Source organism: Stylophora pistillata, chromosome 5, assembly GCF_964205215.1.
Source record: "Stylophora pistillata chromosome 5, jaStyPist1.2, whole genome shotgun sequence".
Taxonomy (NCBI): domain Eukaryota; kingdom Metazoa; phylum Cnidaria; class Anthozoa; order Scleractinia; family Pocilloporidae; genus Stylophora; species Stylophora pistillata.
The window spans coordinates 35,493,183-35,507,034 of record NC_142523.1 but is presented as its reverse complement, the minus strand read 5'-3'; the positions used below and the strand labels follow the sequence as shown (position 1 = coordinate 35,507,034).

The window sequence follows — 13,852 nt, the reverse complement described above, 5'->3', positions numbered from 1 at the left end:
CGAGTGAGGATATTGGTGTCGCCATGGTTACTAACATGCTGTTATAGAATTTTTCTCTTCTTCATTAGAATTTTGACTATTTGGAACATAAAATATAAGTATAATGGTCTTAATTCCTCCTTTATAACTTTATATCCGAGTTTCATAACATTTTTTGTGTCAGGCATTTTGCGATAGATGACCACTTTAATTGCAATATTTTGCTGTTTCAAAAACGAAATAAAAAAAGTTGTCTTTTATGCGGAAATTTCATCTGTATCTATAAAATAAACAGAACATTACATGGACGCTTGGGAATACGAATTTTATCTTCGAGTGCTGAAAGTATCTCTGACGAGTGAGCGAAGCGAACGAGTGAGAGATACTTTCGGCACGAGAAGATAAGATTCATTTCCCCGCGTGACCATTTAATATCCTCTATTTCAGCCATTTTTATTATGAAGGACCATTTGCTTTAAGGATGTCCCTTTTTTTAAAAAAAAAATTGGACAATAAATTTTGTCTTCTTATTAAAACGTTGATTCGAAGCTTTTCTAGTGGATCGTGCTCGTTACAATCGGCATCGGCTTTGAATCAGTCAACGATAAAAGGTTTCTATCAGAGACACACATCTACTTAAAAATTCGCTTCAGAAAACTGAACAGAAATTGCTGTCACAAGAATATTTACCTTCTAATATCATACATGAGAAAAAGTGTTCGAATCTGATGGGCCAAGAGGAAAGCAGTTTTTTAAGGTAATACGATGCGGAGATAAGAAAACTAAGCACAGAAACAAGATAATAGAGAACACAAATTAAAAAAAAGCGTCTCGATTGGTTGACAAACAAAGGCCCTCACAAAAAGCAAATCGTTTGATGCCTCGCTTGTTTTTTCGAGATTTTATCGAATGAAACCAGATGAAAACTAATGACATCAACTATGTGAGATGTAAACCAACTTAATATTTTCACTCTAATCGACGCTTTGTTCCTCAACTAGTAGTCGCGGAAATGCTGCAAAAAAACGCAAAAGTGGCTGCCAGAAATTACAGGGATCAAAATTACAGGGATCAAAATTGAGGAATCAAAAACTACAAATTGCAATCGCTCTTCGGAATCGCGCAATGTTGCTGTCTTTAAAAAACTTTCTCGCGATTAAAACCACGGAATTGCACTTGAAATCACGTTCTTATCGAACAGCATTCACCTTGTATAATTGATAGTCTCTAAGAAGATTGACGGGATCTAATGCTTTCCCTTGCACCTGCCATTTCTGAAATCATGAATTTCAGAGCCCATTTGTTCTTACAATTTGTGAATTGTAGCCACACAATTTGGCTACTTTGAATTGCATCGTATTTCTAAGTGTACTCGAGAGGTCATATTAAAAACTCGCGCTACGTGTTTCATCAGCGATCCCAAACGCGGAGAAATAATAAGAGCACTCGGACTGCAGCTTCTGGCTTTCATCCGTTTCTCAGTGTTTGGAACCTCCGAGGTTCAAGGTATATTAGTTCAAGGTACGTGGGTTACTTTCAGTTCGTAATTTAGTACGTGTGCCAGGTTTTAGTGCGCACTTGAATGCAATATTCCGTGGACGTCGCACAAACCACAAGTTACATTATCTCACTACTCCAAACAGCTTGTTTCAGGGAATATCAGTTATACTGTGTTGAGTCATTTCCTCTGAGGTAAACAAGCATCCTTCAATGAATATTGAACTCCTGCTTCATTTAGCTTGTAAGCATGCAGGAATTTTGGCGTGAGAAATAGTGGTTAGTCCAATGCATGATTGAGCTCTGATTCACAGGATACGACAGTGTTAGAGCATCAAGAAATAGTCAGTAACATGCAAGTTTGAATAAGTTGCACACAGGCCTTCACACTGGCAGTTACGCTGAAGCAACACCAAGCCCTTTCCAAGTCAAGTCTTAGTTGACCTCTACTGCTTGGTATATGTTATTTTCTTGTTAGCCTGCTAACCATAATTTGAACTCGTGGCCCAACCACTCGGTTCTGTTAAGATTAGCTTTGGTCTTTAATCTTTAATCTTTAATAGAGATACTCCTAAAACAGTAATAGCTATACTAGGAGGTTTGGTTATAAGTGACTCACTTCTATATTATTCAGATCATCATTTTGAACGAGCCGTTGATTCCAGAGCGATTTCCGTTCGATGGAATTTTTCACAAGATATTGATGATTAAAATTGGAAAGGTTTCCGTATAACCCCATACCAATCAAAAACAAAGCCGAAGTCCCAAAGGTAATCTGTTGTTTTGCTTCTGTTTTCTTATATCCAAGAATTGTATGCGTAATAAAGTATGGGGTTATACGGAAATCTTGCCCTAAAACTTTGTACAGTAATAAGAAGCATATTTTTTTTTTGTGAGCAAAGTAAATAAAGCGAAGATATTCTTTCATATTTATTTGCTTGCCACTTTCTTATTCAAATGGTAATGTTGCTGGTTAAATGAATGGTGGCTACTCGGTTCACCATCTTTCATGCAGGACTACTACTTCCCTTATAAATGTATTTTTCCCTTGAAACCTGGAAAAAAATCTCGGATTCAGGGCCGGGTTAAAGCTATAATTGTGAATAATGCTCGCTACAATCGACTTTAAAACAGTCTGCGTCAAAATATTTGAATAAAGCTAAATGGAAATTTAACAATGGACTTTCAGCTTGGTGGTATTTCTTGTCCACTGTTTCGTGTCCATTGTTGGGCTGCTAATTCTCTCGGTGTCGTGTTACCTAACCGCGTATTGCTCGTTGCGTAACTTCCTTTGTCTCATTGTTATACGTCAAAAATTAGTATAAGATCGTCGTAATTCGCATTGCAAAGTAGTTCATGAGATACAATGCAATATATGAAGTTCATATAATGTGTACTGCGGTATTAGATACATATGATGCACGATCCTCGCAGTAGATAGCGCTATTTAAGCAATAGCGAAAATCAGACCTGAAAAAAATCAGGCCTGTACGGGATTCGAACCACTGACCTCTGCGATACTAGTGCAGCGCTCTACCCAGCGCTATCTACGGCGAGGATCGTGCATCATATGTATCTAATACCGCAGTACACAATATATGAACTTCATATATTGCATTGTATCTCATTTAGCACTTGCACGGGTTTATTACGAATCAACTTAAACAATCAGAGCACTCGGGCTGCAGCTTCGTGCTTTCATCCGTTTCTCGGTGTTTGGAACCTCCGAGGTTCAAGGTATATTAGTTCAAGGTACGTGGGTTACTTTCAGTTCGTAATTTAGTACGTGTGCCAGGTTTTAGTGCGCACTTGAATGCAATATTCCGTGGACGTCGCACAAACCACAAGTTACATTATCTCACTACTCCAAACAGCTTGTTTCAGGGCATATCAGTTATACTGTGTTGAGTCATTTCCTCTGAGGTAAACAAGCATCCTTCAATGAATATTGAACTCCTGCTTCATTTAGCTTGTAAGCATGCAGGAATTTTGGCGTGAGAAATAGTGGTTAGTCCAATGCATGATTGAGCTCTGATTCACAGGATACGACAGTGTTAGAGCATCAAGAAATAGTCAGTAACATGCCAGTTTGAATAAGTTGCACACAGGCCTTCACACTGGCAGTTACGCTGAAGCAACACCAAGCCCTTTCCAAGTCAAGTCTTAGTTGACCTCTACTGCTTGGTATATGTTATTTTCTTGTTAGCCTGCTAACCATAATTTGAACTCGTGGCCCAACCACTCGGTTCTGTTAAGATTAGCTTCGGTCTTTAATCTTTAATCTTTAATAGAGATACTCCTAAAACAGTAATAACTATACTAGGAGGTTTGGTTATAAGTAACTCACTTCTATATTATTCAGATCATCATTTTGAACGAGCCGTTGATTCCAGAGCGATTTCCGTTCGATGGAATTTTTCACAAGATATTGATGATTAAAATTGGAAAGGTTTCCGTATAACCCCATACCAATCAAAAACAAAGCCGAAGTCCCAAAGGTAATCTGTTGTTTTGCTTCTGTTTTCTTATATCCAAGAATTGTATGCGTAATAAAGTATGGGGTTATACGGAAATTTTGCCCTAAAACTTTGTACAGTGATAAGAAGCATATTTTTTTGTGTGAGCAAAGTAAATAAAGCGAAGATACTCTTCCATATTTATTTGCTTGCCACTTTCTTATTCAAATGGTAATGTTGCTTGTTAAATGAATGGTGGCTACTCGGTTCACCATCTTTCATGCAGGACTACTACTTCCCTTATAAATATATTTTTCCCTTGAAACCTGGAAAAAAAATCTCGGATTCAGGGTCGGGTTAAAGCTATAATTGTGAATAATGCTCGCTACAATCGACTTTAAAACAGTCTGCGTCAAAATATTTGAATAAAGCTAAATGGAAATTTAACAATGGACTTTCAGCTTGGTGGTATTTCTTGTCCACTGTTTCGTGTCCATTGTTGGGCTGCTAATTCTCTCGGTGTCGTGTTACCTAACCGCGTATTACTCGTTGCGTAACTTCCTTTGCCTCATTGTTATACGTCAAGAATTAGTATAAGATCGTCGTAATTCGCATTGCAAAGTAGTTCATGTGGTATCCGGAGAGCTGTACAGATCTTGTAAGTAATAATTTCTTATCTCATATCTTTATTTCAAATTTTGCTTGTTCCTCGATTCTTGGTTGGGTTTTTCGAGTGCCGTTATATTTCCTTTCTTATTCCATTTGTTTTGGAAAATGTGCGCATGTAAGTCTCTACAAGGAGTCATATTTACAATTTGTTTCAGGAACTGAACAAAACTTACTGCCTCAAGGAAATTTACCCTCTAGTCATCCAATTTAGTTTCGAAGATATGTTAGCATGTAGCATGTTGGTAAATGTCGGCTTCAATCAAAGTGTTGAAAACTTCTAGCAATGTAATTAACTAATGGCAAAAAACTTGGGATTATTTCAGATAAAATCCATTGCTTTTCAAGTCGTACTTTCTTTATGTAGTACTTTCTTTCATAGACTATGATCTAATAATTGTACTTTAATATGTCAGTTGATTGTCGTTTTTGGATGAACTAAGATGTTTCATTTTGTTTTTCTTTGTTTGATAACTGTTGTATCCGGCGTTTTAGAAGTGTGGTCTTTTCACATAACACCTTTTGCATCACTGACAACTTTGACAATTACCAATTTCATATATTTTTTTAATGTTTATACAGCTGATTATACTAAGAAAAAGAACTTCCGATCGACTACTTTTAAACTTTTAAGATACTTATCTCTAGTTTTATTTTTTTTATCTCTTTACACTCGTACTATGCGTTTCTCACTTGAGAGGTATTTCTTGCAAATTTGATGTTGAATAAGCTGGATATTTCTGGCTGGGAAAACGAGTTTGGAGAGATATTTATCAACACTCTTATACCATTGTTGACTATAACCTCTCTTTAGAAAATCTTGTCGTGACTTGAAATGGAATAAAACGAGCTCTACTAGTAGGGAACCCCCTCCCTTTCTCCAAAATAAATATAAAAAAAGAAGAGAAAGGTAAATGTATCAAAAATTGATACAATATAGCGAAGAATACTTTTCCTCAGCACGTTTTTTCCCTAAAAGCCGTCACGTCCTTAGACTTTTAGAAGTTCATATTTGATCTCCTCAGTTCAAATATCATTTTTTAATAAACAAGAATTGTAAATAAAGTCCTGTTGTTGGGAATATTGTGTGGTTATAAACGACGTCAAATGGCCAGAACACAACCTTTTCATGTTTTTTTTGACAGCATCGAAAGTACACAAAAAGACATTTCGTGTGGTTGGATCGTGCAAACAAAGGCAGTTACGCGATATAAACTTGGCTGTTCAGATCCCAAGGCACTGTAAAGGTTTTCAAGATGAGGCTGGCGGTGTTGTTTTTGGCGTTCGTCGCAATGGCTTACTGCGAACCAGTCGTTGAGGAAAAAGACCCTTCTGTAGAGGATGAAGGACAGCAAGAAATGGAGAAACGGCATCATTCAAATTATTATTGTTTGGTGGTAAGGCTGGAGTCTGATCTAAATGAAAGACTAGTTAGTGTTAGGGAAAGACATTCACAGGCGTAGAAGTGTTTTGTTACTAATGTTTGCGGTATTCCCTTCTTTCAATTCCCTGGAAGACAAATGGATCAGCGAAATTTTCTCGTGTGAAACGTAAAATGTGAAACGAGCTCAGTGAGCTCTGATTTGTAATAATCGTCATCTGTGGAATGATAAACCGGTGTTTAAGTCCACCGTTAACTTCGAATTTTCTTTCAGTTTCCTTTTTGTAATGTTGAGACATAAAATAGCAAAATATAGGTAGATAGATTGAGCACTTACAGTAATTCTTCCTAGCTTCATTCTAGTCCCCGAAAGTTTTACGAGAAAGTTTTACCAATATGTCCATCTCCCATTAAACCCCACCTACACCAGAAAGATATAGTACGTACTTCACTAACGAAGTTTTTAATCACTTTTATTTCCCAACAATAACAATATCCATTTGGCACATATCTCTGCGTGCTCTAGAGAAAATTGAATGTGTTAGTTATGTTTGAAAACACTGTCACATGAGGAAGGGGCTCATGCCGACCAAAAGTACCTTTAAGTTATCAAAATTTTTTATCGAACGCATCAGTCGGTAAATTTCTTGGTAAGCAACTTTGGTACGCTGATATACCGCGAACAAACACCTAAATCAGTTTAAAGTAAAATACGGTTTGGAAAAGTAAAACAAATTTTTTTCAACATATGCAACTTTTAACCTCACAGCTTAAGATGGAAATAGATAAAAAGTAAGGGGGTACTATCTTGAAGGTTGGACTATGTTTGTCTTAAATTTTTCGGTTTACTCAGTTTTATCTGAGCATATTTAAAAATCGTGAATTTCTTTGAATTCTTAGAAGTTTAATTCGAAAAAAAGTGAAATGATCAAGAAACAACAAACAAAAAAATAAAACAAAACAACCAAAGGATAAAAGGAAACAAGTCAAAAGAAACCAAAAACAACAAAATGAAAACGAAATAAAATTAAAAAAAAAAATAATAATACAACAACAGCGAACCAAAGAACCGTCCCACCGAAGTTTAAATTTTCTAGCGCTGTTTGAAAATAATGAGTTACTCTTATTTACATGGTTCTTTATTAGATTCTATCGAGTTACAATAGCAGAAAAAAAATTTGTTAAGAAGGTCGCGATAAGCTGAGATTAACGTAGCTCTCAATAGTATTAAGAGCAATGTCATGCATGACTTCGACAACATTTTTTACTGCCTGGTGGGTTAACGTACAGAAGAGAGAAATTAAACAAGACCGCGAATTCTTCCCTCTGTACGTTTTTAATCGAAAAATATTTCAGTCAATTGGAAAAATTAAAAAACAAAAAACAAAATAAATTAATGTGAAATTTGACTGAAAATAAAGCACTGAACTGACTAGTGAAGTTCGCCCGGGAAAATTTATTGTTATTCAATATTGCTTTCTGACATCGCCCACAAAAGAACTTGCCACGTGGGACGTTGAAAAGAATCAACAAAGTTGCGAGCTAAATATTGACAACTCCTAGCCCAATACTTGTCAACTTGAAATTTATTTGATAATAATTTTTATAATATTCTTATGAGCCCCCACCGCCCCTTCATTGGCACCTTAATTGGGAGTTAATTTTCTATGATTCCCTCCTTTACATTCTACAGGCGACGACAGTTCCCTCCGTCCCCTTGAAAACTGTGTAGGGTCTCTTAAGATCCTCTGCATCTCTCCTCCTCCCCCTCTTCAAGGCGATAAATAATGACTGGTCTCTAAGTGTAAGACACGAGGTCATGTTGTACAACTCTAGTTTAAGGGAGCCGTCTACTCAGATTTTTGCAAATGTAGTGAGTAACTTTAAGGAAACAAAACTCTTTAACAATCTTGTAGAAAACTATGAAATTTTTCTCAGGGCATCCTTTCAGAAAGATCTATTCAGGAAATTGAAATCGAGATGAAATGATTAAACCGTAGTTAATTATTAACTTCTGAACTTCACATCATTGACCGGGGGTTGCAGTCTGCCCTCCGTACTTCTTTTCTATAGAATTCATAGAAAATGGTTGAAACTTCTCAGGAACAACTACCGTGGATTAAACTGTGATCCTATGGAGCGGATTCGGGATAGGGTCCTTGGTGCTACTATGGCAACCGAACATTTCCAGAGAAGGATGTTGCTCTAATATTTCTTCAATTATATAACTAAATCCAATTTTGCTCCATAGGATCACAGCTTACAACAAAAGGATAGCCTGTGCCAAATTTCACACAAATTGGTCATAAAAATAAAGTAAAAAAATGGTGGGGGCAGATAGCAACTACCACGAAAGGGCAGTTTTGAGAAAACTGCTGTTAAAGTTGACACAAAGAAAAACTCCTCCTTTATAATTGTAGGTGATTATAGCATATTTTAGCACCAAAATATCACTCTCCAACAATTTTGAAATGAAAAGAAAGGAAAATTAAGTATTTTGAGTCAGTTTTACACTCCTGACTAAAAATTAAAGGCTCCAGCCTCATATGTTGTGCCCTCTTTGTTAAGTCTCATGTTCTCATCCCTTTTCCTTGCTTGGCTCCTAATAAGTCTGTAATTTTTGTGTTTTCACTGAATTCCATTCTCTGCCTGTGACACACTTTTTCTGCACAAACTTATTGTAGTGCTGGATAATTTTGTTTACAAGTAAAAAGTATCATTTCAAGCACTAAAACTGCATAAATAGCTGTACCATTACCTGGTGATATTCCTTATCTAAAAACATTTGTAGCGGCATTTCTATTGCCTCACTTAACTTTTGGCCACTAAGAGTTACTAGCATCCGATTTCTTCCTGCGATATCATCCCTGAATCAAACGAATGACGGAATAAAGGAAATAATCACCAACTAAAGAGGTTCTCTATTAGACGACTGTGAACGTATAAACATCATATATTATAACCGAGGATTACCAAGTGAAGATGAGAGTTGCTTTTGCAGTAATGAACACTACTTAAGCAGAAGTGACAAGGAAACCAGAAAAAGAAAACTCAGGCTTGTTCGGGAGTTGACTGACCAAGAACCTTTGCGATACCGATACAATGCTCTGCAAAGTGAGCTTACAAGCCAACTTAGAGCTGGTCATTTTGTTGGTTCATAGTAAACCGGTGTAGCGATGAATGAACGGCTGTCAATATATAAACATCAGATATTTGAATTGCAGATTATAAAACCTCTTGATTGTTAAACAGTTTTTCCTTGTTAGCACCTAAGGAAATGCATAGAGAACAGTATGAAGAATATGCATATTGATGTTTGTTTTTAACAGAGAGGATGTTACTACCATGGGCATTGCCCATATGGTTATTACTGCTACTACCGCCGCTGTTGTCGATCTAACGTACGCAGATGCACTCACCAATCGCACTGTTCTAGCACGCAATGCTGCGCGAAGCATTACTCGTCACACTCGTATGGATCCTGTAAGAGCCTCAAGCGACCGGGAGGTTGGTGTCCATGGAAAAAGGTGAGCTAGACTTGGACATAACTCGTCTTTACCAGAGACTCTTTTGATGTCCGTGAAAATGTGACCCAATTCGAAAGCGCTTTAAACATAAAAGTATGCCTTTGAGTATAATTGGTCATTAATATATGATAAAATAGCGTTAAAGGTGCTCCTGATTGGCTGCTTAAAGTTGTGATTTACCAACTGGCAACGCGCGTATTATCCCCCATCCATCTTGCTGAATAGTTGTGACTATTTTTCAAAGGAGAATGAAAGAAAAGAGAGTTTTGTTCCTAGTCGAAGCCTTTGGATATGCGATTTTTACTAGAGTACACTAACAATGGCCTCCATTTTGGCTCAGAAATATGCCTGTATATTGCCTGCGGACATTATCTGTTCCGAGACGCGAACCGTTGAGTATTCCAAGGGCGTAGCTAGAGGAAAACTGCGAGCTTCGAGGAAACGATAATGTCCAAGAACAGATAAACAAGTATATTTTCGCGCAAAATAGAGGCTATTATGTTTATTGTCTTTTAAATATTTTGCTACGCATTTGAATATGAATATTTACGAACAGCTTAGTGATTGATGTGTGAGATGCTTTCTTTTAAGTGTTTTCTGGTACGACTTAATGGACAAACAAATATTTCCTTTCTGTAACAGCCATAAAACGCTCTCTTATCTTGAGAGACTTGTTGTAGTAGACTTAAAGTTTGAAAATTGGAGAATATCACTTTGGTGATATCCTGGGATATCCTCAGTTTCAGCTGGGAATATTCGGTTTCGTCGCCTTTGGACCAATCGCGCTCGAGTAAAGAGTTTTGATGAATTTTAATTATCGGTAGACCGTGCGCAGCTCTACTGTCTCCTTGAAATTCAAAGTATTTTGGTTTTAATTTTCACAGCCTGATGGTTACAACTGTGGCTGTGTACAAGGATACTATTGTAAGAGATATGGTTGGAATAACTATTGGGGAAAGTGCGTGAAAAAGCCCAGAACTTGTTCGAGTGACAGTAGCTGCAGGAAATCAGAGTGCTGTTCTGGTCGTCGATGCAAACTACGTAGAAGGGAGGGAGAGTACTGTCCTCGCAAAGGGGTAATCAATTTGTTTTTTCTTAATCATATTTACAAATTTTACTTCTTTTCAAAGATAAGAACTTACTTTTTTTAGCCTGCTTTGGTCAAGATTTTCTCTTTCCCTACCCCACCTCTTTCCCCAACATTTGAATTCCGATTCTAAACAATTTTTACTGAACAGTTTGTTGTTGTGTGGACCGTTACAGTCCTATTTTGCGAAGGGTGCTATAATGCCGCAATATTTCTTAATTCTGTTTACAATTTTGTTTCAGTCTCTGACCTTAAAGAGTTGCGTTGAAAATTACTATGTAAATCAGAATATAAATAGTAATAATAATAATACTAATAACTTCGCGTGTGTGTAATGGTTTTTCTTCTCGTACATTTCCAAATTAATTGACACGGAACACATCTGTTAAATTCGGTTCTCAAGAATCAGACTCATATGCGACCCAAAACTAACTTTGATAACAAAATCGACCTACATACAAAAATCGCGAAAGCAACCACTAGTTCGTATTGAAAGTATTTCAATAAACGTGCATCGAAATTATCCTTATAAAATAATTATAAAATTGTTGAATAATAAATTACAATAATAATAGTAATAATTTATGCCATGGATTAGAGCCAAGATGTCATTTGCGCTCATTTGTTCAGCTTTGCTGTATCTGAGAGGATCACGATCCATCAGAGGAACCCTCGATATCATCGACTTGGACTTCTCCCTCGACTTCTCCCACGCTACCGCCTGTCCAACGTAGTTTTGTGAATTTTACCAAGTTTTATATATACTTTTTTTAATTTTTTAATTTTTTTATCTCTACCTTTTTTTGAATTTATTAAATTATTATGCTTATGTTTTAGGGCTAGTGTAATTTTATCCCTTGAACTATAGAGACGCATTTTTATTTTAGCATCGACAGTAATAATATTGATGATGATGAAAAGGATTAGATTGTAAATAGGATTTAATTGAAATCGGAACTACTATTAGGTCGTTTTTACTTTTAACTTGTAAATGGTTATTTGCTTTGAGTGTTAATAAAGTTTGATATTATTATAAAATAATAATAATAATAATAATAATAAAAATAATTGGGAAATGTCAAAACTCACCTAAGTTGTACACAGATAGTCGTAACCGGATCATCCCATGTGGATGTTCAAATGAAGGACTAACAATTGAAAATTAGGCTTACAAATCAATGACGGTTGCATAGACAAAGCATAGGATAAAAATTTTAAGACTGACCAAATACTATGAATCTGTTTTTTATAAGCACAAACCTTCACTTAGTTTTCTCTTGATATTTCTTTTCCTATATTAGTAAAAGGATCTGAATACGAATCACTAAGTAATTTTTGAATAGCACAGCCATGACTCTCTTGAATGAACTATGAAGCTGACATTACAGATGCACCTTTAACAAAATAGTTGTTAACTTATAGTTTTTACTTCGCTTTATGTGATATTTAGGCTGATATCTACAACTGTGGCTGCATCGAGGGACTTGAATGCCGAGAAGCTGGTGTGGGAAATTACTGGGGTAGATGTGTAAAGGTCCTGCCACCTACCGAGGAGCCTGGGTCTGGGGTCGGGGAGTAGCTTCGTTATCATGCCGTCTCACTGCTTGACTGTGCCGCCGATATATTTCAAATTCGCTCAGTTGGCATCATTGGTGTAATATCAATTGTTTTGAACAAGAAGGGATAATAAAACATGGCAAATGAAACCTTACTTACAATGTGGTCCAGCAGTAGGTCTAATCTAGTAGTCGTTCAAAGGGAAGACTAATGCCTCAAATACTTGCTGTTGTTGTAACTGAATATTCAAATGCTGCTATTTTCTAATCTTCCTTAATGTGACTGGCACATTGAACATTTGTATTAGATCGTGTTTTAAAACCTGGCGAGATGATAATTTCAAATACACTCGCCAATTGTGAGAGAGCCATGACCCATTTGAGCTTCCCAAAGGGAAACAAAGTATATAATTGTTTAAAGAGAAAATCGATCTTCAATCATTTGATAGTTCGATTTTGGACGTCATTGAACGACCCCAAATTTTTGTTACCAGTCAATCAAATAAAAAAGAAATTCTATACAAAAAAATGCACTAAAAAAGTTGGATTGACACAAAATAATAGCTTTTGTTTGCCAATTTTCCTTTCATCCAATATCTTTGACATGATGCAAGTACTCGCAGAACAGCAAAATATCTATTGAAATCACACGTAACTATATATTCTACAATCCCCCTTAAAATCCATGCCTTTCCTGAATTTTTAGAGACGTCATTAACATCTTTCGCGATGGGAGATCATTTTCGGTTTAAATTGGTGAGTATTCGTGGTCCCTGTAATGTCGTAAATCAATCATGTCGGATCACGTGATAGCGGAGAGAGAGAGTTTTATTCAAAAAGTAAGGTTTTTACTACAAGATTTATTGATTTTATTCCCTTTTTTTTACAAGAGTTAAAAGGGCGTTGTGGTTCATTTTACTTTAGCTATATTCGAGACTGATGCTCTCGATATTACAGTCCCGGGGTCACGTGCAGAGTTGTAGAGTTCCTTTCAAGAGCTCTTTCTTGCTTAGAGGGCTCATTAAAAGATTTCTTGATTTTATTCCCTTTTTTTTTACAAGAGTTAAAACACGTTTATAAAGATGGATTTAAAACATTAGATTCATGATCTGTATTTTCATTTCCTATGAATCTATGCAATCAGTCGATGAAATGAAAACGAAGATGTCGTTAGTTTCATAAGACCTTGGCTTGTCCTTAAGGTAAACGTGAAATAATTGAAGTTGATGTAAACTTTGCTAGCAACTGTACAAATAACACAAGGGAGGGTTTTGTAAGATCATTCTTTGTTTGAATTTCGAGCTTACTCTCCACCATCTTTCCAACGTAACTAAATTCACAATATATCTACTTACCATATTTTGTTATATGAATATGTAGAAATCGTGTCACATATGACTTTTTCTCATTATTACCAATAACACGTAGCTTACCTTATACAAACGACCTTTATATCCGGGCTAACAATGGCCAATTTTTGAAAATCCGAGGCTTCATGTCAGGTCTAAGTTCGTTTTCACTCATTGATTTTGGCTAAATAAATGAATAGATAGTCATCAGTATTGAGTATCAAACTCAAAACCATTGGAAAGCTATCATTTTTAGTCGTTGCGGCATCCTTGTACATAAAACCTAATGTCAACCTCTCAGTAAATACGAAATCTGTAAGTGGCCTTCTCTGGCTTCGAACTATAGGCTACGTG

At 36.3% G+C, this 13,852-nt stretch overlaps 1 protein-coding gene across 4 annotated transcripts; it reads left to right on the top strand.

The window, feature by feature from the left end:
- Positions 1-3,498: 3,498 nt before the first annotated feature.
- LOC148731663 (uncharacterized) lies at positions 3,499-12,304 on the top strand. 4 transcript variants are annotated; one of them, XM_088760653.1, is made up of 5 exons: positions 3,499-3,657; positions 5,745-5,995; positions 9,309-9,506; positions 10,391-10,582; positions 12,044-12,304. In XM_088760653.1, exons 2-5 carry the CDS (start codon positions 5,855-5,857, stop codon positions 12,170-12,172), a joined length of 660 nt encoding a protein of 219 aa, XP_088616779.1. In that variant the 5' UTR covers positions 3,499-3,657; positions 5,745-5,854; the 3' UTR covers positions 12,173-12,304. The 4 variants fall into 4 exon arrangements, with proteins under 4 accessions (XP_088616779.1, XP_088616780.1, XP_088616782.1 ...); XM_088760654.1 differs by having other exon boundaries at positions 3,500-3,660; positions 5,744-5,995; XM_088760656.1 differs by lacking the exon at positions 3,499-3,657 and adding an exon at positions 3,839-3,974 and having other exon boundaries at positions 5,744-5,995.
- The last annotated feature ends 1,548 nt before the right edge of the window (positions 12,305-13,852 follow it).

Bases quoted from the DNA above. Each gene is read 5' to 3' on its own strand.
- LOC148731663 (XM_088760653.1), top strand. From the start codon at position 5,855: ATGAGGCTGGCGGTGTTGTTTTTGGCGTTCGTCGCAATGGCTTACTGC. The intron at 5,996-9,308 runs GTAAGGCTGGAG...TGTTTTTAACAG, and splicing joins CAAATTATTATTGTTTGGTG to AGAGGATGTTACTACCATGG. The intron at 9,507-10,390 runs GTGAGCTAGACT...TAATTTTCACAG, and splicing joins GTTGGTGTCCATGGAAAAAG to CCTGATGGTTACAACTGTGG.